This window comes from Amblyraja radiata, chromosome 5, assembly GCF_010909765.2.
Source record: "Amblyraja radiata isolate CabotCenter1 chromosome 5, sAmbRad1.1.pri, whole genome shotgun sequence".
Taxonomy (NCBI): Eukaryota; Metazoa; Chordata; class Chondrichthyes; order Rajiformes; family Rajidae; genus Amblyraja; species Amblyraja radiata.
This window is the reverse complement of record NC_045960.1, coordinates 102498716-102526712: the sequence shown is the minus strand read 5'-3', so window position 1 is coordinate 102526712 and position 27997 is coordinate 102498716. Positions and strand designations below refer to the sequence as shown.

At 44.7% G+C, this 27997-nt stretch overlaps 1 protein-coding gene across 2 annotated transcripts; it reads left to right on the top strand.

Moving 5' to 3' along the window:
• mrap2 (melanocortin 2 receptor accessory protein 2) lies at positions 1-24286 on the top strand. 2 transcript variants are annotated; one of them, XM_033020464.1, is made up of 4 exons: positions 1-118; positions 10944-11068; positions 18445-18544; positions 23674-24286. In XM_033020464.1, the coding sequence occupies exons 2-4, from the start codon at positions 10951-10953 to the stop codon at positions 24020-24022; spliced, it is 567 nt and encodes a 188-aa protein (XP_032876355.1). In that variant the 5' UTR covers positions 1-118; positions 10944-10950; the 3' UTR covers positions 24023-24286. The 2 variants fall into 2 exon arrangements, with proteins under 2 accessions (XP_032876355.1, XP_032876354.1); XM_033020463.1 differs by having other exon boundaries at positions 23671-24286.
• The last annotated feature ends 3711 nt before the right edge of the window (positions 24287-27997 follow it).

The window sequence follows — 27997 nt, the reverse complement described above, 5'->3', positions numbered from 1 at the left end:
CCCGCCCAGTCACCGGGAAAACTTCGCTCAGTCCCGGCTGTGATGTGACATTAGAGATCTCCGGACCGTCCGAGAACCAGCCGGCGGCGCAGTGAGCGGACCGGTCCCGCTGTGGGAGGTGAATAACCGGGGTTGGAGAGGAGGGGGAGATGGATGGAAAGAGAGGGAGAGAGAGAGGAGGGGGGGAGAGAGAGAGAGAGAGGGGGGGGGGGGGGGGGGGAGTGAGAGGGGGTGAGGAGGGAAGGGGGAGGAGAGAGGGGGGTGAGAGGGATGATGGGGGGGAGGGGGAGAGTAATGCCCCTGTCCCACTTAGGAAACCTGAACGGGAACCTCTGGAGACTTTGCGCCCCACCCAAGGTTTCCGTGCGGTTCCCGGAGGTTTTTGTCATTCTCCCTACCTGCAACCTCCGGGAACCGCACGGAAACCTTGGGTGGGGCGCAAAGTCTCCAGAGGTTCCCGTTCAGGTTTCCTAAGTGGGACAGGGGCTTAAAATTAAACGGGTACATGGATAGGACAGGTTTAGAGGGATATGGACCAAGTGCAGGCAGGTGGGGCATGTTGGTCGGTGTGGGCAAGTGTCCACACTGTATCACTCTAACTCTCCGACACTGCATTTGTGCTGACGCTCGCTTCAAAGGAGAGCTGAGTTTGTGTGTGTGTATGTGTATCTCCGCCGCCCTTGAACCGTAACTCTGTAGCAGGACAGAACCCCTAGATACACATCCAACAGTGGAACACGGTGCCTCTGATCAATGCCCAGTGTCCTGCAAATGCATATGTGAACGCTGCAAACGTCCGCAAGGTGAATTCGTTTCTCAGCACCATTTACCGATAGCATGTCTACTACAGCCGCGGTCTTATTTCGGGTCAGTCTGGGAGAGGATGTTTTGTTTAGTTTAGTTTAGAGATACAGCGAGCTCGCACCGAACTGCGGATGCAAATGCAGACGTTGGTTTGGACACAAAATGCTGGAACGGGACAGGCAGCATCTCTGGAGAAAACTACACACAGTAGGGATAATTGACATTTATACCAAGTCAAGTAACCAACAAACCTGTACGTCTTTGGAGTGTGGGAGAAAACTCACGCACCCACATACAAACTCCGTACAGACAGCACCCGGAGTCGGGATTGAACCCGGGTCTCTGTAAACTGTAATTAGGCAGCAACTCTACCGCTGCGCCACCGTGTTTTGGCTGTTGAAGGTGCAGTTGGATATTTCAAGAGTGAGCAGTCCAGGGTTTGCAGGAGCGCCGCTCTGTGGCATCCCGCCCCACTTTGTATCATTGTAACTGAATGAACGGTTGCACAAGCCGGGTTGCTGGAAACACGGGTTGCTATCTGGCGGCGGGCACGGTCGGCAACTGAGCAAACTGACTGGCGGTCCACAGAAGGTCATCGCTGCGGGTGGATACTGTGATTCCGAAATAAGGTGAACGCTGCAAATGTTCCTCAGTAGCGGGGTGAGACACGGGTTAACGTTGAATTGTTGAAACGTTTCAGGTCGGTAACCCTTTCCCCCTCCCATCCGAAATCGGGAGTCTAACCTAACCTACCTCTTTTAAAATGGGAAGTAGAATTGAGAATAGCGGCTAGAAATGCAGAATGAAGATAGACACAAAAAGCTGGAGTAACTCAGCGGGACAGGCGGCATCTCTGGAGAGAAGGAGTGGGTGACGATTCGGGTCGAGACCCTTCTTTAAACTGAGGGTCAGGGGAAAGGGAGATGGAGATATAGACGGTGATGTAGATAGATAAAGGACAAAGGGATGAAAGATATGCACAAAAGTAACTGATAAAGGAAACAGGCCATTGTTACCTTTTTTGCATATCTTTCATTCAGTTGTCACCTATTTTGTAAGCGTCACCCATTCCTTCTCTCCAGAGATGCTGCCTGTCCCACTGAGTTACTCCAGCATTTTGTGTCTATCTTCGGTTTAAACCAACATCTGCAGTTCCTTCCTACACAAGACGAATTGAGAATCGGATTTGATCTGATATCAGGAGAGGGAAGTTAAAAGTGGAAGAAAATAAATTTAACTTAAGGTCGATCATAAAATGTTGTTATTAAAAGCAAATAGTGGTGCAAGAATAATAAATGAAGGTAATTAGATAAAATCAATGAGTTTGAATAAGGGTCTCGACCGGAAACGTCGCCTGTCTATTCCCTCCACAGATGATGCCTGACCCGTTGAGTTCCTCCAGCACTTTGTGTTTTACTCACGATTCCAGCCTCTGCAGTTATTTGCGTGTCCAAACGAAATCAACTTGTCTGGGGATTTCTTTGACAAATAACAAGTGGCAAAGGGGATACCTTCATGTACCATAATTGGATTTCCAGGGGTTAATAGATAAGGTGCCACATTACGGTTCTTGTAGAACAGTTTGAGAGGTGCCACACTGGCGAGGAGAGAAGACTGGTCATAGAAAATAGGTGCAGGAGTAGGCCATTCGGCCCTTCGAGCCTGCACCGCCATTCAATGTGATCATGGCTGATCATCCAACTCAGTATCCTGAACCTGCTTTCTCTCCATACCCCCTGATCCCTTTAGCCACAAGGGCCACATCTAACTCCCTCTTAAATATAGCCAATGAACTGGCCTCAACTACCGTCTGTGGCAGAGAATTCCAGAGATTCACCACTCTCTGTGTAAAAAATGTTTTTCTCATCTCGATCCTAAAAGATTTCCCCCTTATCCTTAAACTGTGACCCCTTGTTCTGGACTTCCCCAACATCGGGAACAATCTTCCTGCATCTAGCCTGTCCAACCCCTTAAGAATTTTGTACGTTCTATAAGATCCCCCCTCAATCTTCTAAATTCTAGCGAGTACAAGCCGAGTCTATCCAGTCTTTCTTCATATGAAAGTCCTGCCATCCCAGGATCAGTCTGGTCAGTTTGGTTTATTTTCGTTTAGAGATACAGCACGGAAACAGGTTCTTCGTGACTATGACTGCATGGCTACATTGACCAGTGGAGACTGGAATCAACGAACGATTCAACTGTTCAATCATCTGGTCCCAGAGGGGATTTATTGATAGATCCTTTGAAGTCTCATCCTCAAAATAATGTTTTGACGAATGTTCCAACAGAAGTTGGAACATTATTATTGATTTGAGCTTGTGGCTGAGGATTGTGTGCAGTTAGGCATCGAAGGTTACAGAACAATTGCTAATAATGACATTAGTATGGATTGGTATTTAAAGCTCGGCATGGGTAGCCCAAGAGACCTGTTTCTGCATACATTGATTCTATAAACTAGGAATGTTACAACATTTTGAGATTTTAACAATCAAGCCTGTAATTTATCCCATCAGATAAAGCATGAACAGAATTTTAATTTGATATCTAATTCACTTTCATATTTTCAGTATTAAAAAAAGTTATGGACATTTTCATACTCGGAAATTAGCATCTTGTTCCCTATTGCTTTTCCATTGACTTAACACAAAAGCTGTGATTGAGGACAGTCAATTGACATAAAAGCCCATAACTTTCTTAAGAAATAAGAGAACTGAATGAAATTTTCAGTTATTATAGATTGAAGCATTCTGAAACAAATGTGATACATTGTAGAGGCACAAATGTGGTGAATAAATGGATTCTTTATTCAGGCATTGTAGGTTAGATATTGATTGAATTGAATTGAATACCTTTATTGTCATTCAGACCTTACGGTCTGAACGAAATTTCGTGCCTGCAGTCATACATACAATCATACAATAATAAACAACAATAAACACAAATTAACATCCACCACAGTGTATCCTCCAAGCACCTCCTCACTGTGGTGGAGGCAAACATCGTAGGGTTACTGTCTCTTCCCTCCTCTTCTCCCTCTGCGCTGAGGCGATTCCCCACCGGGCGATGGCACAACAGTCCCGCGGCTCACCGAACCCCGCAAACGGGCCGGTTCAAACACCGCGGCCCGGGGTGGTCGAAGCTGCCGCCCTCCAGTCCAGCACACGCAGCCGCTGGCCCGCGGCTGAACCCCGGACTCTGGTCACCGCCTCAGAACGCCGTCCCAGCCACCCGAGCACCGTTCCAGCCCCGAGCCGGATCGCCCTCACGTGAGTGCCGTTCTCCCTTGGGCTGGGCCACTCCGACGGGAGTGCCGTTCTCCCTCGGGCTGGGCCACTCCGACAGGAGTGCCGTTGCACCCTCGGGCTGGGCCACTCCGACGGGAGTGCCGTTCCACCCTCGGGCTGGGCCACTCCGACGGGAGTGCCGTTGCGCCCTCGGGCTGGGCCACTCCGACGGGCCACAGCCCCTCACGGGAAAGTCTCTCAGCCCCTCGCCAGGCCGCTCTCACGAGAGCGCAGTTCCAGCCCCGGGCTGGACCACCCTCAAGGGAGCCCAGGGCGAGTCCTGTCAGCTGCCTCCAAAGTCCCGAGGTCGCCAGCTCCGCCATTAGGCCTCAGTGTAGACGGAGGCAGAGAAGGGGGATACGACAAAAAGGTCGTATTCCCCCGAAGGGAGAGACAGCAAGCCCCGTTTCACCCCCCACCCCACATAAACACAACCTAAAAAACAAACGTAACTAGACAAGACGAAAAAAATACAACTCAAAAAGTAAAAGACAGACGGACTGCAGGCGAGCCGCAGCCGTTCCCGGCGCCGCCACCTCCGGTGATGAACTGATATACATGCATGGTTAGCACTCTAACATAATAGTCATTGTTGTTGCTGAGAGGCTGTTGCCTCGTGGGTTCGGTTGAGCTCCTGCTGAGGTGGCAGGACACTCTCATGAAGAGAGAGGAAGCGGAAGAGGGCGAGAGCAAAGATCCTATAGCAAGATAGACCACTCCTGCTAAATGTAATGGGCGGACATGTAGTACGCAATGGAACGGAACGTGGGCCTTTTTTTCATCCATTTCCGTAACCCAACCCGACCCGACTTGCAGTGTAATCAACGTTGCGGGGGAACAGTTTGTGTTAATAAATTTAAATCCTGAAAATGAGGAGAAGATTTGTACCAAATAACTTTTATTTTTACGAGGATGTTTCCGTAACCGGCTTCCGTCTCCGCACTAGTTATCTTTGCTCCGCTATGGGATCTTTGGTGCAGAGACGGAAGCCGGTTACGGAAATGGGGCCTAAAATTACCCATGAATCTGCCCATGACCGTACTACGTCTTTTTCGTCCAGTGGACTATCTTGCTCGCTATAGGATCTTTGGGCGAGAGAGGGAAGGTCAGTTCTTATATACTAGGGCATCCCCCTAAATCCCGTGACTCGTTCCCGTGACTGCCGAGGATCGCATAGCAAGAATGACCTAACCACTAGGTGCCGCTACAACATCTTGCTTGGATGACCTGAAATTAAAGCATATAATTAGTTAGTTACCTAATTGCAGATATTTACAAAATTGACCGTTGTGACAGAAAGAGTAATAAACACCCAGACTGCCTAGAACATTCAAAAATGTGATATTCTCAAGATCAGAACTTTAATATTATTGTAACACTAAAACAAATAGTAAATACCAACAAAAAAAGTAATATTCATCAGTATCATCAAATCAATTAAATTCATCTAAATTCAATTACTAGATCTAAACATCTATCCCATTCTTAAGAAAAGGCTAAAAATATTTTTTTAAATAGCCGAAGTATCCAAATAACTGATTCCATTTCACACAAGAATTCACAATATAACATGAATTTTAAATCTCACTTTGTCATGAATTTATATGCCAAATGGAAGGAATTTAATGTTTAATTCCCATAAATTTATCCAGAAACATCCACTCTCAAGATAATCAAAATCATTATTTTTTGCACCACACATCTGACTAAAACTGTTCAGTGGATATTTAGTATGAAAATATGGATAGACAATAATACAAAATATAGATGATTTAGATGTTCTTATGACATGATTGTGCAAAAAAAAATAAATGAATTTGATTATCTTGAGAGTGGATGTTTCTGGAATGTGATTGATTGGAATGTTGCCGCTGCCATGATTTAAGCCCCATCGGCAGGCAAGACACGGCCGATTTGTAGCGGGGCCTAAATAACATTTTTCACATCAGCCGATTAAAATGAAGCCACGCCAAAAAGCCAAGATAATATGTTAAATAAACAACATACCTTTTGTTTTGTCCTGCACTTGCGATCCGTGATGTTGAAGGCATTGAAGGCGTTTTTAGTCACATTTAACTTCAATCCAGTGACGCAATCGACCAGCAACTTAAAAAAAATAAATACGGGGCGGGATCACAGAACAGATTTTTTTCATCAGCTAGCAGTCCGTGCAAATTCCTCTCCAACAACCAATACAAACCTGTATTTTAAGTCCCCCCCCCCCCCAAAGCCCCCGGAATCGTGCACAAAGGCAGCACACAGATCTGCAGCGCCACTGATGGTAGGTTTTGGAACAACGCTACTATAACTGTAATAAGAAGCATCTTTGCCATGATGGAAACCTCACCTAGTCTGAAGTAGGGTCACCTAGTACTAGTCTGAAGAAGGGTCGCGACCAGAAATGTCACCTATCCATGTTATGCAGAGAATTCTGCCTGAGCTGCTGAGTTACTCCAGCACTGTGTGCCTTGAGAGGAGATGGTGGCAAAGTGTAACCAGATGTTTGGAAACATACCTATATATTTTTTTCCAAAATATAACCATTTTATGTGAATGTAAAACATTGGAGGTTTGGTTGGGATCTCGTTCAATATGAGTTTAGTTGCACTGAACAATTGCAAGACATCACACTATGTATCTCCAACTCGGAGCATCTAACCCTGAAGGTGCCCTGAGATGTGATCCCTTAATAAGGCATTCCTTGTGAAATTGTCAGACCTATGATTACTAAAGTGACATCCATTTGAAAGAGAGCATGATTGGTAATCTCCTCGAGTTACTGGGTAATTGTCGAGTGCCTGAGTTATCTTCTCAGCAAAAATAAAAGCGCTGCCGTGCAAGGAGTGGGTTGAATCACAGGGGAGATGTGTGTAGAGGAACAGAGGGCACTTGGTTTGTTGTAATGGGGACGCGAGGAACTGCAGATGCTGCTTACAAAAAAATACACAAAAGTACTGGAGTAACTGAGTGGGTCAGGCAGCATCCCTTGAGAACATGGATAAATGAGTTTTCGGGGCAGGACCCTTCTGTCCATAGTTCAGTATTCAGTATTCAGTATTTTCTTTAATGTCATTTTAACTGAGTACTTACATACACAGATGAAACGAAAAAAATGTTTCTCAATCAGTTCCCATCAGTGCAGTTCATAAAAACAGAATAAATACATATAGCTTTAAAAATTAAAAATTAAAATTACCATATCTAAAATAGGCCTAAAAATTGAAATAAAAACAGACATTCAGACCGAACAGTGGCTTTGCTTTGACAGGTGCCTAGCTGTCAAAGTGTGAGCGAGGTTAGATGTGTTGGTTTGTGATATATGGGGAGGGGACACAGTCCGTTAACCAGTCTTATTGCCTGTGGGAAGAAGCTGTGTAGCATGCTGCTGGTTTTGCAGCTGACAGAATGGAGAAGATGTGGTGTGATGGATGATAGGGGTCCTTAATAATGGAGATGGCTCTGCTGATGCTCCGCTTCTGATAGATCTCCAACAGGAAAGGGAGTGGGGCACCAATGATCCTGCTTAGTTAGACACAATAAGCTGGAGTAACTCAGCGGATCGGGCAGCATCGCTGGAGAAAAGGAATAGGTGACATTTCGGGTCGAGACCCTTCTTCAGATCATAGACTGCATCTACATTCGGCGTAAACCAGTATCTGCAGTCACTGCTTATACCCTTCTGGCCATGTTCTTCAGAAATGCTGCCTGACCTGCTGAGTTACTCCAGTACTCTGTGTCTTTTCTTGGTGTGTTATAATTAATTATTACTAATTTATTAATTTACTATGCCTACTATGATGAAAAAAATTGTGGAAAATGCTTCCAATTGTAGCTCCTTCCTCAATGAGCCCAAGAAATTATTCTTGTAAATGTTAATAAATTGAAGTACTTTAAATAATAAAATCTTAATAAATTGATCCTTTGACATGATGTATTGTAGAAACGAGGAACTGCAGATGCTGGTTAATACACAAAACGACTGGAGAAACTCAACAGGTCAGGCCTAGATTGCCTGATTCGCTGAGATACTCTAGCACTTTGTGCCTTTTGCTGTTTTGTACATGGGGCTTTACCTTGCACTAAACGTTATTCCCTTATCATGTATTTATACAGTGTAAATGGATCAATTGTAATCATGTGTTGTCTTTCCTCTGGCTGGTTCGCACACAACAAAAGCTTTTCACTGTACCTCGGTGTACGTGACAATAAACTAAACCAAACTAGACACAAAGTGATGGAGTAACTCACTGGGTCAGGCAGCATCTCGAGACCACATGGATAGATGACATTTTGGGTTGGGTCTCAAGTGCCATTGCAAGGAAGGGTCCCGACCCGAACCATCACCTTTCCATGTTCTTCAGAGGTGCTGCCTGATCCGTAAACAGTTGTTTTTATAGAAAAATGGCGACCCTTCAATTTTGTGCTTACTTTGCATATATTTAACCCTATTATGGCTTCTAAGCAAGGTATAATGGCAATTTCAAACTTTTCCAATGTCCAATGTCCAACTTTCCGTTGCCATTACTACACAGGCAGGTAGGAGTGAACTTACGCAGACAATAATTAAGTAGTTGTACAAACAAAGAGATGATACATACCAGGTATTCCTTATTCTCATACAAGCTGTAACTTTCCATTCTCTCCCTCTCATCAGGTAGAACTGTATTCTCTTTCCCTTGCCTGCTCGTCTGGTCTGGCCACTCCCGCACCTGGTATGATATATGTAATGCTCAACTTCTTATCAAAAGCCTACCCCCAAGCATTCAAAATAATCCAGCTGGAAATATCTGGACAAAATAATAATATATACCAACAGTAGCTAGCCTTGGCTAAATAGCTCCTACACAAGGTCCAAGTGACAGTAGTGGTAGTAAGCATAAGCACATTTAATTTAAGTTTATTATTTATTTTATTTAAGCTTCTACAGTCCATGGGGCTTTAGAGACATAGGAGGGGTATAATTAGTGGGTCAGATGTGTATTGTTTTATTATTATGTGAACTCTGTTGGTCCGGCAAAAACGGATAATACTGCAAGGCTATGGAACCAAGGCTACCCGAAAATCAGTGGTGGACCTGTATCGCCCATAGTCACAAGGTAGACAAAAATGCTGGAGAAACTCAGCGGGTGAGGCAGCATCTATGGAGCGAAGGAAATGGGCAACGTTTTGGGTCGAGATCCTTCTTCAGACTGATGTGAGTGTGTGGGGGGGGGGGAAGAAGAAAGGAAGAGGTGGAGACAGTGGGCTGAGGGAGAGCTGAGAAGGGGAGGAGAAAGTAGGGACTGGCTGAAATTAGAGGTCAATGTTCATACCGCTGGGGTGCAAACTGCCGAAGCGAAATATGAGGTGCTGCTCCTCCAATTTACAGTGGTCCTCACTCTGGCCATGGAGGAGGCCCAGGCCAGAAAGGTCGGATTCGGAATGGGAGGGGGAGTTGAAGTGCTGAGCCATCGGGAGATCCTCACCATATCATCAGCTCGGCATTTCATTAGTTGAGATGCAATGTAACACTTGTGATTTTTGAGTTCAACTGTGGAGAATTAATTTTTGCAACAGTTTCTTTTGTTACGAAGCCAGTTGGAAAGGAACCCATCAACCTTGATATTGGAAACTGTCCAAGTGTTCTTGTTTGATATGGCCCGGTGGGTCACTAAATGACTAAATTGATTCCTCCTGCACTTTGAATGGATTTGCAGATATTAATGGATTTCTATATTAAAGTCCAATAAGTCAATGAATGTACATTGCAATTTTATTTGGAATACACTTCTGCTTTGATTGCAGGAGGGTTTGGGAACAGCTCCATCCAAGACCGCAAGAAATATCAGAGAATTGCGGACGCAGCCCAGACCATCACACAAACCAACCTCCCTTCCATTTACTCCATTTATACCTCATGCTGCCTCGGCAAGGCCAGCAGCATAATAAAGGATGGGTCGCACCCTGGCCACTCCCTCTTCCCCCCCCTCTCCCATCGGGCAAAAGATATAGAAGTGTGAAAACGCACACCACCAGATTCAGGGATAGTGTCTTCCCAGCTGTTGTCAGGCAACTGAATCATCCAATCACAACCAGAGAGCAGTCCTGAGCTATCATTGGGAAACCTCAGCCGATCTTTGATCAGACTTTACTGGACTTTATCTTGCACCAAACATTATTCACGTCATAGAAACATAGAAAATAGGTGCAGGAGTAGGCCATTCGGCCCTTCGAGCCTGCACTGCCATTCAATATGATCATAGCTGATCATCCAACTCAGTATCCTGTACCTGCCTTCTCTCCATTCCCCCTGATACCTTTAGCCACAAGGGCCACATCTAACTCCCTCTTAAATATAGCCAATGAACTGGCCTCAACTACCTTCCGTGGTAGAGAATTCCACAGATTCATCACTCTCTGTGTGAAAAATGTTTTTCTCACCTCGGTCCTAAAAGATTTCCCCCTTATCCTTAAACTGTGACCCCTTGTTCTGGACCTCCCCAACATCGGGAACAATCTTCCTGCATCTAGCCTGTCCAACCCCTTAAGAATTTTGTAAGTTTCTATAAGATCCCCCCTCAATCTTCTAAATTCTAGCGAGTACAAGCCGAGTCTATCCAGTCTTTCTTCATTTAAAAGTCCTGACATCCCAGGAATCAGTCTGGTGAACCTTCTCTGTACTCCCTCTATGGCAAGAATGTCCTTCCTAATCGGCCACCATCTTGTATCTGTCCACTGTGGGAGGCTCGATTGTAATGATGTATTGCCTTTCTGGTTAGCTCGCACCAAAAGCCTTTCACTGTACCTCGGTACGTGTGACAATAAACAAAACTGAATGAACTAAACTCAAATTCAGACTGTTATGGTTTGTTACAGGTGTGAAATGTCTACGGATAATCCCACTACCAACAAGACTACCATCTCTAACAGTGATTATATCTGGGGCTATGAGTATTATGACTACGAACCAGTTTCCTTTGAAGGATTGAAGGCACACAGATGTAAGTGAACAGTAATGATCTCCCAATATGAATCAAAGGTTACAAGTGGCAAACTAATATTTTTTTTATCAGGCCAACAATATGTCGAGCTTATTGAACTGTGGTCTAAGTAGTAATGTTTCCTACATTAGAATCCATCTGGAGTAACTCAGCGGGACAGGCGGCATATTTGGAGAGAAGGAAGGGGTGACGTTTCATGTCGAGACACTTCCTCAGACTGATTTGAAACCCCACCTGCAGTTCTTTCTTACACATTAGAATCCATCTCTTCATATCAGAATACCTCACCATTTTAAAGACCTGTCATCCTAATGTAGCCCACAGCAGGCTTGATTTAATGCATATGTTGCAGAATTTCACAAAATTGGAGGGTGTACAAAGAAATCATAAAAACTAACTGGGTGCATGAAACTCTAAAACCTCTGTTCAGCTTTAAGTGGATTAAAAAAATGTAGGCATGGGGTAGGAAATAGGAGAGAGAAGCAACAACAATAAAGATATTACAAAAGGCTTGGGTAGAGTGCAAGTGGAGAGGATGTTTCCACTAGTGGGAGAGTCGAGGACTAGAGGATGTAGCCTCAGAATTAAAGGATGTTCTTTTAGGAAGGAGATGAGGAGGAATTTCTTTACTCAGAGGGTGGTGAATCTGTGGAATTATTTGCCACAGAAGGCTGTGGAGGCAGTCAGTTGATATATTTAAGGCAGAGATAGATAGATTCTTGATTAGCACGGGTGTCAGAGGGAATAACATGAATAATATTTAGTTCAAGATAAAGTCCAGTAAAGTCCGATCAAGGATAGTCCAAGGTTCTCCAATGAGTTTATTTGTGGTAGGATGGTTCAGTTGCATGATAACAGCTGGGAAGAAAATGGCCCTGAATCTGGAGGTGTGCGCTTTCACACTTTTGGAATTTGGTGCAGGCATAACTCAAGGTACTTTGGTAAAAGAGGACATGAAATACTTTAATGCTGAATCTTTAGAGCTTTACAGAAACCACACCAGTGACTATCTAGGATGGCACGGTGGTGCAGCGGTAGAGTTACTACCTTACAGCACCAGGGACCTGTGTTCGATCCTGACTATAGGTGTTATCTCTACGTTCTCCCCATGACCTGTGAGGGTTTTCTCCAGGAGCACTGGTTTCCTCCCACACTACAAAAACCTGCAGCTTTGTAGGTTAATTGGCTTGGTAAAATTGTAAAAATTGTCCGTAGTGTGTGTAGAATAATGTTAGTGTGCGAGGATCGCTGGTCAACGTAGACTCGGTGGGCCGAAGGGCCTGTTTCCACGTTGTATCTCAAAACTAAAACTAAATCTCCAGGGAGTTTGACACATATGAGAGAAAGTCTAATCTTTTATTAAAATAGTATTTGATAAATTTGATCTAATCATTCTTCAGGTCATAATAAAATATGAGAAAATAAATGACACTCTTCCCGAGAGAATTAGTTAACCAGATTATAAAGCTTTGAGACTTCTATCAAATATTGTTGACTCTGGTATCCTCCTTTCATATTCTTTCTCTCTGGTTTTCTATTCAAAGATTTATTTGCTTTCCTCAATCAATCTCCATGTTACTAACTAGGTTTATTGTGAAAATGTTTACCGAGTTTGCAATCATAAATCAGAATTTAGAGAAATGATTTGTTGCCATTCATGTTACGATGCAGCATATCTATCAAGGAAATGTGCCAGAATTAGCCTGCAGCGTTTGTTTGTCTGGTTCATACCTTTCACAGTGTTTGCTGACAATCTTTACAGACACAACCTGCTAAAATTAACCTTTCAGAGCAGAAGTCTCACTTCCCCGCTGTAATCAAAGCTCAGGTTATGTTTGATTTTCTTTCTTCCGTAAACATGGATACATAATTTCAAAGGTTTCAAAGGTCTTTTATTGTCATGTGTACCAATTAAGGTACAGTGATATGCAAATTACCATACAGTCATACAAAAAACAAAGCACCAAGACACACAACTACATAGAAATTGACATAAACATCCACCACAGCGAATTCCCCACATTCCTCACTGTGATGGAATGCAATAAAGATCAATCTTCTTCCTCTTTATTCTCCCGCGGTTGGGGCAGTCGAACCATCCGTTGGGGCGATCAAAGCTCCCGCAGCCGGCGGTCGAAGCTCCTGCGGCCTGGAGTTCCCGAAGTCAGTCTCTGACCAGAGACCGTGGGCTCCGTGCTGTTAAATCCGCAAGCTCCCACGGTTGGAGCTCCGAGGTCGATCCCTGGCAAAGGGATCGCGGGCTCCGTGATGTTAAAGTCCCGTAGGCTCCCGCGGTGGAGCTCTCAAAAGTCAGTTTCCAGCAAAGGCCGCCAACTCCTCGACGATAGGCCGCAGTGCGGACGGAGATACGATACAGAAAAAAATCGCATCTCTGTCGAGGTTAGAAATTGGAAAAAGTATCCCCCAACCCCCACCCCCCACATAGAACAAGCTAAAGAACACTAAAAACATACATTTAACACATACTGTTAAAACACAAAGAAGGATAGGACTGACAGACTGTTGGCGAGGTAGCTATTACTGGCGCCACCTGGTGGTCAATTTCATATAAATCTCCAGTTGCAATCCTCGCAGAAAGGCAGCTGGAGATCCAGCTTTATTCCCGACTACAGGCGCTGTCCGCGTGGGTTTCCTCCCGATGCTCTGGTTTCCTCCCACATCCCAGAGACTTGCGGGTTTGCAGGTTAATTGGCCCTCCATAAATTGCTCCAAGTGTGTAAGGAGTGGATGAGAAAGTGGGATAACATCGAACTAGTGTGAATGGGTGTTTGATGGTCAGTGTGGGCCGAAGGGGCTATGTCATAAGGTCAAAAGGAATAGGAGTAGAATTAGGCCACTCGGCCCATCGTCTACTCCGCCATTCAATCATGGCGGATCTACCTCTCCCTCCTAACCCCATTCTCCTGCCTTCTCCCCGTAACTTCTGACACCGCACTAATCAAGAATCTATCTACCACTGCCTTATAAATATCCACTAACTAGACCTCCACAGCCTTCAGTGGCAAATAATTCCACACTCACCGCCCTCTGACTAAAGAAATTCCTCCTGATCTGATGCCCATAACTCCATAGAAATGGCAAAACAAGTAGTTAGAGTAGTAAAGAAGGCATACGGTATGCATCCATGCGTCAGTGCACTCTTAGAGGCTGGAAGACATGATTCAGCTTTATAAGGCTTGGGTTTGGCCGCATTCAGAGTATTGTGTGGAGTTCTGGCCACCCCATTACAAGGAGGATGTAGAGGCTTTGGAAAAAGGGGCAGAGATGGTTTACCAGGATGTTGCTTGGATTGGCGGGCATTAGCTACTGGGAGAGGTTGGGCAGACTTGGATTGTTTTCTTTGGAACGCCAGAGATTGTGGGGAGACCTGAGAGAAGTGTTTAAATTATGAGCGGTAGACCGTCAGAAATCTTTTTCCCAAAATAGAAAAATCAAATACCAGAGGGCATCAGCTTAAGGTGCGAGGGGCAACGTATAAAGGAGATGCGTGGGCAAGTTTTTTCACACAGATGTGTGTCTGAAAGGTGCTGCTGAGGGTGGTGGAGGAAAGTATGTTAGTGGAGCGGCTGGGCTCGTATATTCTGGAGTTTAGAAGGATGAGAGGGCATCTTATTGAAACATATAAGATTATTAAGGGTTTGGACACGCTAGAGGCAGGAAACATGTTCCCGATGTTGGGGGAAGTCCAGAACCAGGGGCCACAATTTAAGAATAAGGGGTAAGCCATTTAGAACGGAGACGAGGAAACATTTTTTCTCACAGAGAGTGGTGAGTCTGTGGAATTCTCTGCCTCAGAGGGTGGTGGAGGCCGGTACTCTGGATACTTTCAAGAGAGAGCTAGATAGGGCTCTTAAAAATAGGGGATATGGGGAGAAGGCAGGAACGGGGGTACTGATTGGAGATGATCAGCCATGATCACATTGAATGGCGGTGCTGGCTCGAAGGGCCTAATGGCCTACTCCTGCACCTATTGTCTATTGTCTATTATTTATAGGCATTTGGATATGATGGGAATGGAGGGATATGGGTTGTGTGCAGGTAGATAAGTGATGGGCTTGGCATAATGTTCAGCACAGACATTGTGGGCAGAAGGGCCTGTTACTGTGCTGTATACAGTTCTATGTTCGATGGGCATGCCATGATTGAATGGCGGAGTAGACTTGATGGGCCGAATGGCCTAATTCTGCTCCTATCACTTATGAACATGAGATTCCAGGCAGGGTGATCAAGCCAGCTCCAGTGAACAGGATGTGGAGAAGAATATGCTATCTACTTCAGCAGTTTCATTAGACACAGCTTCATGAAACAGCATCATCTGGGCAAATTATAAATTAAACCTTGTGCAATTTAATACATGAGGTGGGATTTCATGTTCCAGCTGTTCAAGACGTTGGTGAGACTGCACTTGGAGTATTGTATGCAGTTCTGGTTGCAGTGTGATAGGATGGGTAAACTAGAGAGAGGGCAGAAAAGATTTACAAGGAAGCAGTTGGGTCTGGAGGGGGAGCTTGAGTTATTATACTTTAAAAAAAATGTAATTTAGAGATACAGTGCAGAAACAGGCTCTTCGACCCACCGAGTCCACGCCGACCAGCGATCCCAGCACACTAACACTATCCTACACACTAGGGACAATTTAAAATTTGTACAATTTTACCTAAGCCAATTAACCTACAAATCTGTACTTCTTTGGAGTGTGGGAGGAAACTGGAGCACCTGGGGAAAACCCACGGAGGTCACGGGGAGAACGTACAAACTCCCCACAGACTGCACCCGTGGTCTGGATCGAACCCGGATCTCTGGCACTGTGAGGCAGCAACTCTACTGTTGTGCCACCATGCTGCCCTAAGACGGGATATACCTGTAAGAGATATACCTGCAACCTTCCCTCCATTGATGAACTGTAGACTGCAAGGGCCAAGAAGCGAGCGGGCAAGATCATCTCTGACCCCTCGCACCCTGGCCACAAACTCTTTGAATCACTTCCTTTGAAGTCAAAGCTGCCACAGCCAGACATAAAAACAGCTTTTTTTCCACGTGTTGTAGCTCTACTCAATAACCAAAAATCTGTAGCCTCCATTTGCTCTGGTATTTTATTTAGTTCACATGTTTAATCGATAATGTTTTGTTATTAATGTTTTATGTTTTATGTGTCGTTCTTAATTGTCACTGTATGTCATGTTGTCACTTGCGGGCGGAGCACCAAGGCAAATTCCCTGTATGTGAATACTTGGTCAATAAACGTATTCATTCATTCATTCATTCATTCAAGAAGAGATTTCATTGATTGGTACTGGGTAGGGTGGTAGATACATGGAAACATCTGCCAGAGGAGGAGGTTAAATGCCACTATCGTATCTGCCTCAACCACCACCTCCGGCAGCATGTTCCAGGCACTCATACGTTCGAGGAGCAGAATTAGGCCATTTGATCCATTAGGTTCACTCCACCATTCAATCACTGGCTGATCTATCTTTCCCCCTCAACCTCATTCTCCTGCCTTCTCCCCATAACCCCTGACTCTCTTACTAATCAATCACCATCTTCTGTGTAAAAATATAACTAGCCCTGCACATCTCCTTTAAAACTGTGCTCTGCTCACCTTAAAGCCATGTCCTCCAGATCTTCTATCAGGTCTCCGTGCAACCTCCAGCGTTCCAGAGAAAACAATCCAAGTCAGTGCAACCTCTCTCTGTAACTAATACCTGCTAATCCAGTCATCATTCGGGTAAATCTTCTTTATAAATCTTCTTTAACTCTCACAATCCCTTTTAGTTTAATTTAGAGATACAGCAAGGAAACAGGCCCTTCTGCCCACTGAGTCCTCACCGCCGTGTTGCCCCAATTTTTAGTTCAGTTTAGTTTATTGTCACGTGTACCGAGGTACAGTGAAAAGCTTTTGTTACGTGCTAACCAGTCAGCAGAAAGGCAATACCTCATTAAGGGCCTGTCCCACGAGCATGCGACTGCATACGGCAAGCGCGACCTAACGTGGTCGTTTGAGCCGTACGGCCTCGCGGGGCTGGTCCCACTTCGATCGCCGGAGCTGTATGGAGTTGTGCGGAGCTGGTCCCGACATCACGCGGGGCTCCAAAAAACTGACAGTGTTCAAAAATTCCGCACGGCAACGGCCTGCCGGCCCGCAGCCGCCTCGACGCCGTACGCACCGCCTCGACGCGCATACGCAGCATCTTGATGCCGGACACAACGTCTTGACGCCGTATGTCACGCGCGAACTTCCCGCGGACTTCGCTCGAATTTCACGTCACTCACTCGACCTCCGCGCGGCCCCCGTTTCCGGTTTGGTCGCGCTTGCCGCATGCAGTCGCATGCTGGTGGGACCGGCCCTTAACAGTCAAGCCGTCCACAGTGTACGGATATAGGTTAAAGAGAATAATGTTTAGTGCAAGAGCATAAAGTAAGAAACGCTGTCGTTGAAGTAGAGGCTTAAAGAGTGGAGCGATTGTAATGAATGATTACAAATCTGCTTCAGGGACCAGCACGCAGTAAGTCACCTGGCTCGGGCGCCATCTTGCCTGGATTTTGATTTTATTAACATACAACATTTGGCTTCTGCCATTAATATCATTGCCAGACAAAGTAATTGCCTCTATGTGGTCCTGGGATAGACTCCAAACACTGACTCCTTGTAAGATGCACTTCAAGCTCCTGGACTCTAAAGCTAACATTGGCCCTTCAGGCTTAGCATTACTGACCTGGCTATGGAATTATGCTTGGGTCCATTCAGCACAACTCATCCATGCTGTCCATCTACACTAGTCCCTCTTGCCCGCATTTAACCCATATCTGCACATCCCTAAATGTTGGACCCAGGTATAAGTGCACAACATCTCTATATACTACAGTGTGGCCCAACTGGTAGATCTGCTGCCTCACAACGCCAGAGACCCGGGTTCGATCCTGACCTCGGGTGCTGTTTGTGTGTAGTTTGCAGGTTCTCCCTGTGACTGCGTGGGTTTCCTCCAGGTGCTCCGGTTTCCTCCCACATCCTAAAATCATGCAGGTTTATAAGTTTACTGGCCATACAGCAATTCATTCTTTCCCCGCACGATTAAAGCATGGAATAGTCTTCACCCTACCATAGTTACTCAACCAGACGCAACTAAATTTAAGGTAGTTCTTCTTCTATAGAGCCTTTTCTGTTGCTGCTCCGGCACTTTGGAACACCTTGCCGTTGCACATCAGACAGGTCCCCTCACTGTCCATCTTCAAATCCTCCCTAAAAACTCATTTTTATTCTCTGGCTTTCGACAATGTCTCCTATTTCATGGGAGACATTGCAACTGTGCTAATATTTAAGCTCCAGGAATGAAAAACAAAATGCTCTTTTGCAGACTCCATCGTGATTGGCTTTTGGGTTGGCCTGGCGGTGTTCGTACTCTTCATGTTTTTCGTGTTGACCTTGTTGACCAAGACGGGAGCACCACACCAAGAGTGAGTAGAGACATTGCTCTTCTTCAAACTCGGATAGATGGATAGATGGATAGATAGATAGATAGATACAAAAAGATGGAGTAACTCAGCGGGACAGGCAGCATCTCTGGAGAGAAGGAACGGGTAACGTCTCGGGTCGAGACCCTTCTTCAGACTGAAAGTCACGGGAAAGGGAAAGGAGATATATAGACGATGATGTAGTGAGACAAAGAACAAAGAATGAAAGATATGAAAAAAAGTTACCATGATAAAGGAAACAGGTCATTGTTTGCTGTTTGTTGGGTGAAAATGAAGAGCTGGTGCGTCTTGGGTGTGGGGAGGGATAGAGAGAGAGAGAGGGAATGCCGGGATTACTTGAAGTTGGAGAAATCAATATTCATACCACTGGGCTACAAGCCGCCCAAGCAAAATATGAGATGCTGTTCCTCTAATTGCGTTTAGCCTCACTCTGACAATGGAGGAGACCTAGGACTTATTGGTGTGCTGCAAATGGCAACTCAAATTTCACTACACCAATTGGTGTACGTGACAATAAATGTCCTTTGTCCTTTGACAGAAATATCAGTGTGGGAATGGGAAGGAGAATGAAAGTGTTTAGCAATCGGGAGATCAGGTAGGTCCAGGCGGGCAGAGCAAAGGTGTTCAGTGAAATGAACGCCCTGTCTGCGTTTGGTCTCGCCGATGTACAAGAGCCCACATTTTGATCTTGAACAACGGATACAGTTGAAGAGGTTGGAGGAGGTGCAAGTGAACCTCTGCGTAACCTGAAAGGACTGTCGGGGTCCCTGGACAGAGTAAAGGGAGGAGGTATAGTGACAGGTGTTGCATCTACTGCGGTCGCAGGGGAAGTATCAGCAAGACCAAACGTTACTCCAGCTATTCAAGTCTATCTTCGATTTAAACCAGAACCTGCAGTTCCTTCCTACTTAGAAAGATAAACTGTGATAAGATAATTGAAAGATAGATCAGCCATGAATGAATGGTGGAGTAGACTTGATGGGCCGAATGGCCTAATTCCTCTCCTATAACTAATGATCTTATTGTATGATAGAACCACAGGAAGTTCTCTCAAATCTCTGATTGTACCACACCATTACTCCAGGCAAATAATTTCAACATAAAGCACAATAAACTGGAAATGTTAGGTTTTATTTAAGGGTGGTTGAATAATAAAAATCCTGCCTTATTTTGCTTCACCTCTAACAATCTTATATTATCTGAAAGGGCACCTGACTGTGCTGTGCGGTTGAGCTATTGATGTTGAGGAAAATAAATAATTGCCACATCATTTGTTCTTGTTTCTTCTGACAATATTGACAATGCAGGAAAATAGATGCAATTATTTTGCTTTCAACTATAATTGTCGGCTCTGGACAAAACAGTGGGTTGATCAGATTAGTTTGTTGTCATGCACATCAGAGTGCAATTAAGTCCATTATTCATATGGATCTCACAGTGAACATTATGTATATATATACACAGTAATGGTGAACACCACAATAAACAGAACAAAATGTACAAGATTAGCAAAGGGATGCATCTGCAGTTTCTTGTGCCTCCAGATACAGCATGAAAATAGGCCCTTCGGCCCACCCAAGCCCATGCCGATCATTGATCACTTGTTCACACTAGGGATAGGCTGGGTGAGTGGGCAAATGCATGGCAGATGCAGTATAATGTGGATAAATGTGAGGTTATCCACTTTGGTGGCAAAAACAGGAAAGTAGACTATTATCTAAATGGTGGCCGATTAGGAAAAGGAGATGCAACGAGACCTGGGTGTCATGGTACATCAGTCAATGAAAGTAGGCATGCAGGTGCAGCAGGCAGTGAATAAAGCGAATGGTATGTTAGCATTCATAGCAAAATGATTTGAGTATAGGAGCAGGGAGGTTCTACTGCAGTTGCAGAAAGTTCACCAGACTGATTCCTGGGATGTCAGAACTTTCATATGAAGAAAGACTGGATAGACTCGGCTTGTACTCGCTAGAATTTAGAAGATTGAGGGGGGATCTTATAGAAACTTACAAAATTCTTAAGGGGTTGGACAGGCTAGATGCAGGAAGATTGTTCCCGATGTTGGGGAAGTCCAGGACAAGGGGTCACAGTTTAAGGATAAAGGGGAAATCCTTTAGGACCGAGATGAGAAAAACATTTTTCACACAGAGAGTGGTGAATCTCTGGAACTCTCTGCCACAGAAGGTAGTTGAGGCCAGTTCATTAACTATATTTAAGAGGGAGTTAGATGTGGCCCTTGTGGCTAAAGGGATCAGGGGGTATGGAGAGAAGGCAGGTACAGGATACTGAGTTGGATGATCAGCCATGATCATATTGAATGGCGGTGCAGGCTCGAAGGGGTGAATGGCCTACTCCTGCACCTATTTTCTATGTTTCTATGTTCTATGTTATCTCCATTCCATGGAGTGCAGGAGGATAAGGGGAGATCTTATAGAGGTATACAAAATTATAAGAGGAATAGATCGGGTAGAGGCACAGTCTTTTGCCCAGATTAGGGGAATTGAGGAGCAGAGGACATAGGTTCAAGGTGAAGGGGAAAAGATTTAATAACAATCCGAGGGGTAACTTTTTCACACAAAGGGTGGTGGGTGTATGGAGCAAGCTGCCAGAGGAGGAAGTTGAGGCTGGGACTATCCCATCGTTTAAGAAACAGTTTGACAGGTACATGGATAGGACAGGTTTGGAGGGATATGGACCAAGCGCAGGGAAGTGAGACTAGTGTAGCTGGGACATTGTTGGCCGGTGTGGGCGAGTTGGGCCGAAGAGCCTGTTTCCACACTGTATCACTCTATGACTCTATCCCACTTTCTCATCCACTCCTTGCACATTAGGGGTAATTTACAGAGGCCAATTATCTGACACACCCACACAAGACACACAACTACATAAAAGTTAACAAAAACATCCACCACGGTGGATTACCCACATTCTTCACTGTGATGGAAGGCAATAAAGTCCAATCTACTTCCTCTTTATTCTCCCGCGGTCGGGGCGGTCGAAACTCCTGCGTCGGGGCGGTCGAAATTCCTGCGTCAGGAAGGTCGAAACTCCCACGGCTTGGAGTTCCCGAAGTCGGTCTCTGATCATAGACTGCAGGTTCCGTGATGTTAAAGTCCACAAGCTCCCACGGTTAGAGCTCCGAGGTCGATCCCTGACAAAGGGCTCCGTGATGTTAAAGTCCCGTAGGCTCCCGTGGTGGAGCTTCTCGAAATCAGTCTCCAACAAAGGCCGCCAACTTCTCGATGTTAGGCCGCAGGGAGGACGGAGATATGATATGGAAAAAAATCGCATCTGTCGAGGTAAGAGATTAGAAAACGTTTCCCCCAAGCCTCCACCCCTCACATAAAACAAGCTAAAGAACACTAAAAACATACATTTAACACATACCGTTAAAACACAAAGAAGGAAAGGACAAACAGACTGTTGGCGAGGCAGCCATTGCTGGCGCCACCTGGTGGTCAATTACATGTAAATCTCCAGTTGCAATCCTCGCAGATGCATCACTGCGCCGGAGACCTGGCTTTATTCTCGACTGCAGGGGATGTCTGTGTGGAGTTTCCATGTTCTCCCTGTGACCGCGCGGGTTTCCTCTGGATGCTCTGGTTTGCAGGTTAGTTGGCCCTCCATAAAATTGTTAAAACACAAAGAAGGAAAGGACAGACAGACTGTTGGCGAGACAGCCATTGCTGGCGCCACCCGGTGGTTGATGTGGTTACAGAGAGAACATGAAAACTCCACACAGACAGCATCTGAGGTCAAGATTGAACCCGGGGCTCTGGTGTTGAGAATTGAGAAAAGGAGTTGGGATGTCATATTACAGTTGTAAAAAGCATTGGTTGGACCACCCCTGCAGTTTTTGTTTAGTTTAGTTTAGAGATACAGCGTGGAAACAGGACCTTCGGCCCATTGAATCTGTGCTGACCAGCGATCTCCGCACATTAACACTATCCTACACACACTGGGGACAATTTACAATTATACCAATCCAATTAACCTACAAACCTGTACGTCTTTGGTGTGTATACAGTTGTGTGGTTTTTTTATCGCCACACCTTAGGAGCAACGAGATTGCGTTAGAGAAAGAGCAGAAAAGATTAATAGGAACTTTGGAGGGTTTGTATCATAGGCTGAGATTATTCTAAAGCCTAAAAGCACTGGTTTAGGGTGAGAAAGGGATAGATTTAAAGGAAAGCTGTGTCAAGTTTCTCTTAGAGAGGATGGTGTAAGAGGTGGCAGCAGATGCAGGTACAATAACAAGATGTAAAAGACAATTGGAAAAGGGTAGTCACGGTGGTGCAGCAGTAGAGTTGCTGCCTTATAGCGAATGCAGCGCCAGGTTCGGGTTCGATCCTGATTACGGCCGCTGTCTGTACTGAGTTTGTACGTTCTCCCCGTGATCTGCGTGGGTTTTATCCGAAATCTTCGATTTCCTCCCACATTCCAAAGATGTACCGGTTAGTAGGTTAATTGGCTTTGTAATTGTAAAAAAAAAATTGTTCCTAGTGGGTGTAGGATAGTGTTAATGTGAGGGGATCGCTGGCCGGCGCAGACCCGGTGGACCGAAGGGCATGTTTCCGTGCTGTATCTCTAAACTAAACTAAACTAAAAAGCACATGGATAGGAAAAGTTTAGAAGGATTAGGACTGCACAGAGGCGCAGCGGTGGTGCTGATGCCTTGCTGCGCCAGAGACCCAGGTTCAATCCTGACTACGGGTGCTATTTGTATGGAGTTTGTTCTGACCGCATGGGTTTTCTCCAGGTCCTCCGATTTCCTCCCATACTCCAAAGACCTGCAGGTTTGTGGGTTAATTGGCTTCTGTAAATTGTAAATTGTCCCTTGTGTGTAGATTAGTGCTAGTATACAGGGTGATCGCTGGTCAGCTTGGACTCTGTGGGCAGAGGGCCTGTTTCCACGATGTGTCTCTGAACTGTAAAGGATATGGGCCAAACGCAGGCAAACAGGGCTGGCGTAGATAGGCATAATGGTTGTCATGGACAAGGTTGGGCCGTTCGGCCTGTTTCCTTCCAATATTGCTCGATGAATCTATAATTTTTCTCGATTGTGTACAGTTTTTCTGAGAAATGTTTTCTAAAACTTGGTCTTTTAGCAGAAACCTGGACCTGACTGCAAAGCAACAAAGAGCAAACTATCTCACGTGCAGAACGGATAAGGCCTTTTGCCACCCGGCTGCTGAAGAGAACCGCTCTCCCGCCCATTTCTACGGAAACGAAGTTGGACATTTGGAAAGACACTTGATGGTCAAAGCATCTGATCCAGGAAATACTGACCTTCCTGCTCAAGAACGAGGTGGAAGCAGTGATGGGGTAGATGATGCTGTGGACTACCTGAGCCAATTTGACATTCCAAACTGCGTCAGCTTAGATCAAAGCTCCTCGCTGACTGAAGATGAGCAGCCAATTATTCTTGAAAACAAGCCAGGTTCTACATCAAATATCTGACTAGTTCGTAAAATAACAAAGGAACTGCTAAACTACAGAAATATAGTTGTTTAAAAATTGTGAATTGTGCAAAATGTTGGAAAAATAATGTTTGTGTGTAGGCCAGTACTATTTTGTTACTCTCTTTCACTGTGTATGTCACACCAGCTGTTCTAACAGGCTAGCCGTCATTAGTCATTGATTTATTTTTTAATTACTCAAGACTCTCCCGGTCTCTCTCAACACATTTGGGCGGCACAGTGGCGTAGTGGCTGACTTACAGCGGCGGAGACCCGGGTTTGATCCTGACTTATGGGTGCTGTCTGTACGGAGTTTGTGCGATCTCCCCTTGACCACATGGGCTTTCTCCTGCTGCTCCGATTTCCTCCCACACTCCAAAGACGTACAGGGTTGTAGTTTGATCGGCTTCGGTAAAGATCGTAAATTGTCCCTAACGTGTGTCGGATAGTGTTAGTACACGGGGAACGCTGGTCGGCGAGGACTCGGCCGGCAGAAGGTCCTGTTTCCACGCTGTATCTCTAAACTAAACACTTCAACTAATATGAATTACCTTTCAATCATTGTTCTCTTGTATATTTTAATAAGTCCTTTCACACAACATGCTCTGCCCCTCCATCATGTTATGCCCCATTGATCTGGACATCTTCAGTATGAACTGTGCACTTTCAGCTCTGCCCACGTGCTATTTCTGATCATTTAAGGTTAGTTAGTTTGGTTGTTTAACAGTTTCATGTGTTTTTAAATTGTTTAATGTAATATTTAATAAATATTTTTATTACATTGTATTAGGTTTTAATTTTTGTTTCATACAGGTTGTCAATTAATTGTACTTCCTTTTTGAAATTCCAAATCAAAGTACTTTGGATTCTTTAAGTATTTTGCTGTATATTATAATAGAAGTAATAATATTGAAATATAGAAACAGAAAATAGGCGCAGGAGTAGGCCTAGGGGGTAGCAGCTATTCAAAATAATAATTTCATTGTTCCTGTTAAATGGCCAAGATTTGTTCAATGGCAGATCTGTATTTATTGAGATTTCCGTGGCGCCATGGAGTAGGAAGCAGGCGCCCATTTTAGCTCCACTCCTGAAATGCACTAATACGCACTAAAACACCTGGGGGAAAAAATGGGACCGATTTAAAAATACCTACCCGCAGATACCCGACTTTGCGTAAGTGACGTCATCAGAAATCGCCGCACACCGGCGGGTATTTTTAAATGAAAAAACGGACTTTACCGACTCCACCTCAGACAAGACTAAGAACCAATCTGCTGGTCTTTCAAGAGTCAGAGAAAACAACCCCTGAAGAATCTGAGGAGGAATCTGAAGGAGAAGGACTTCTTGCTACTATGGAAGAAAATATAAAAGAACAAGAACAATCTTTAAGACAAGCTATGGCAAAGGACTTTGGTGATATTCTGACTAATCAGTTGACTACTCAGCTGGGAAAGTTAGAAACAAGAATGGATGTCGGGAATAAGGAAATTTGTGGAAAAATTGATATTCTACATGATCGCATTGAAGAGGTAAATACCCTTTTGCAAGAAGAAATCAAACGGGTTGAAGAAGTTCTCAGCAAAATGTTGGAGCCCGTCCTCCTCACTTCAAAAAAACCAAAACAAAGCTATTAAAGATCTGGAAGTTACTGCTACGGACATGTCTGACACAATGCAAAGAATGAAGGAAGACCTAGACCGTGTTTCTGGGCAACTGGCCAGAATGACCGACAAATGCCTAGATCTTGAAGCCCGGTCCGAACGCCAAAATTTATGAATTGTTATAGTGAAAGAAGGGAAGGAAACTGGAAAAGACCCTCGGGTTTTCACTGCCAACTTACTTCAACAGGTATTTAATCTGCCTGAGAGACCTAAAGTTGATGTAGCACATAGAGTCCAGAGAGCCCAATCAGGGATTGGAGCTCCACCAAGACAGATTATCCTGAAATTAAACAACATAGCAGTTCTTGAAGACATCATGAAGAAAGTGACAATCGAAAAAAACCTATTGTTTGAAGGAAAAACATAAGATTCTTCAGAGATTATCCAGCAGAGGTGGTCAAGAAACGAGACCTTTTCACGAAGACTTGTCTGATTCTTAGAGACATTCCAGACCTGAGATATGGAATAATGTATCCCGCCAAACTAAGTGTCACATACGAAGGCTCGGAACGTTTCTTTATTGACCCAGAAGCCGCATTTAAATATGCGCTGGACTTAAAAAAAGACCGTAAAGGATAAGTAGAATGCCACGGCTCTGTTTGATTAGCAGGTTCAAGACTTTTGATTTACGCAGCATAGAAAACAATTTAAATCGATGGTAGCGTAATAATCTATTATCAAATAATATAAATAATTCTATCATTAACACATAAAAAACTAACAATCGTACTAAACCTAAACCTAATGTTAACACCTAATACCAACCCGTTCCTCTACAAAGCTAATACTTAATAGTTACTAGATTTACGACCTCTAGCCAATGGTCATTGTATTGGTTTATATCTAAAATATCTATCCGAGGGGGGGGGGGGTTTGGAGCTCCCAGAAACTGCCAGGCTAAAGCGAGAGAGAGAGGCGACGGTGCTTGGAGATGGGAGGAGTGAGCGAGAGAGAGAGAGAGAGAGAGAGACTCGCTTGGCAGGCAGGCCGGAGATTTCAATTAACCCCTTCAAGCCAGATGATTTTCAACCGAGTATGTGTTTAATAAACGAATACCAATAATTATGACATTTTGTTAATTAAAATTAGGTATTTTAATAGTAAATACCCACTTAGACCTAGTTAAGATCTGCGGTCTGCGGTGCTTCTGGCTGCGGCGCGGCGGGAACCTTAAATCTTCGACCGCCGGCCTGCGGCCTACACCAACCTGAAGCCGCGGTCTCTGGTGGGGAAGAGCCGATCCTGGACTTACCTTGACTTTGACTTTGTCCCTTACCATCTGGACGCCCGCAGCAACGGCTGCGGAGGGTGGAGGTCCCGACCACGGGGGAAAATGGAGGAGGTCTGGCCAAGTTCTGTGCCTTCCACCACAGTGATGAATGCTGTGGTGGATGTTTGTGTTACATTTTTATTGTGGTTGTGTGTTCTTTATTATTGTACCGCTGCTGACAACCCAAATACCACCGACCCTGGTTGTGTGGCAAATAAATTCTATCTAATCTAATCTAATCCATTTAGAGGAAATTACTCAGTCTTCGACACTGTTTAATACTGGATTATTAATAAGCAAAACACTTTTTTTTTTAATTTACATACGGTATTTAACTAGGAAATACCGACTTAGACCAAGCTATAAGATAAAATACCTACAGTACATGTTCTATTTTTTTTTTCTGTGCATATAACCATATAACCATATAACAATTACAGCACGGAAACAGGCCATCTTGACCCTTCTATTATATTCTGTTCTGGCCTGTTTTTTCCTTTCTATAATATTAGTTTGTAAGGGGCGGAGCAAAATGAGATTTACACCTACGGAAGCTCACACGAAATTTCCCACCAGTGGATGGTCACACACTATACTCAAATACTGCTTTTTTATATCATTTATATTGTCTCTTGCTATATTTAAGAGGGAGTTAGATGTGGCCCTTGTGGCTAAAGGGATCAGGGGGTATGGAGAGAAGGCAGGTACAGGATACTGAGTTGGATGATCAGCCATGATCATATTGAATGGCGGTGCAGGCTCGAAGGGCCGAACGGCCTACTCCTGCACCTATTTTCTATGTTTCTATGACCAGTGCTGGAGTAACTCAGCAGCTCAGGCAGAATTCTCTGCATAACATGGATAGGTGACATTTCTGGTCGCGACCCTTCTTCAGACTAGTACTAGGTGACCCTACTTTAGACTAGGTGAGGTTTCCATCATGGCAAAGATGCTTCTTATTACAGTTATAGTAGCGTTGTTACAAAACCTGCCATCAGTGGCGCTGCAGGTCTGTGTGCTGCCTTTGTGCACGATTCCGGTGGCT

Excerpts from the sequence above, each read along its gene's own strand:
- mrap2 (XM_033020463.1), top strand. The coding sequence starts at position 10,951 with ATGTCTACGGATAATCCCACTACCAACAAGACTACCATCTCTAACAGT. Across the intron at positions 11,069-18,444 it reads AGGATTGAAGGCACACAGAT|ACTCCATCGTGATTGGCTTT; the intron begins GTAAGTGAACAG and ends GCTCTTTTGCAG. Across the intron at positions 18,545-23,670 it reads ACGGGAGCACCACACCAAGA|CAGAAACCTGGACCTGACTG; the intron begins GTGAGTAGAGAC and ends TTGGTCTTTTAG.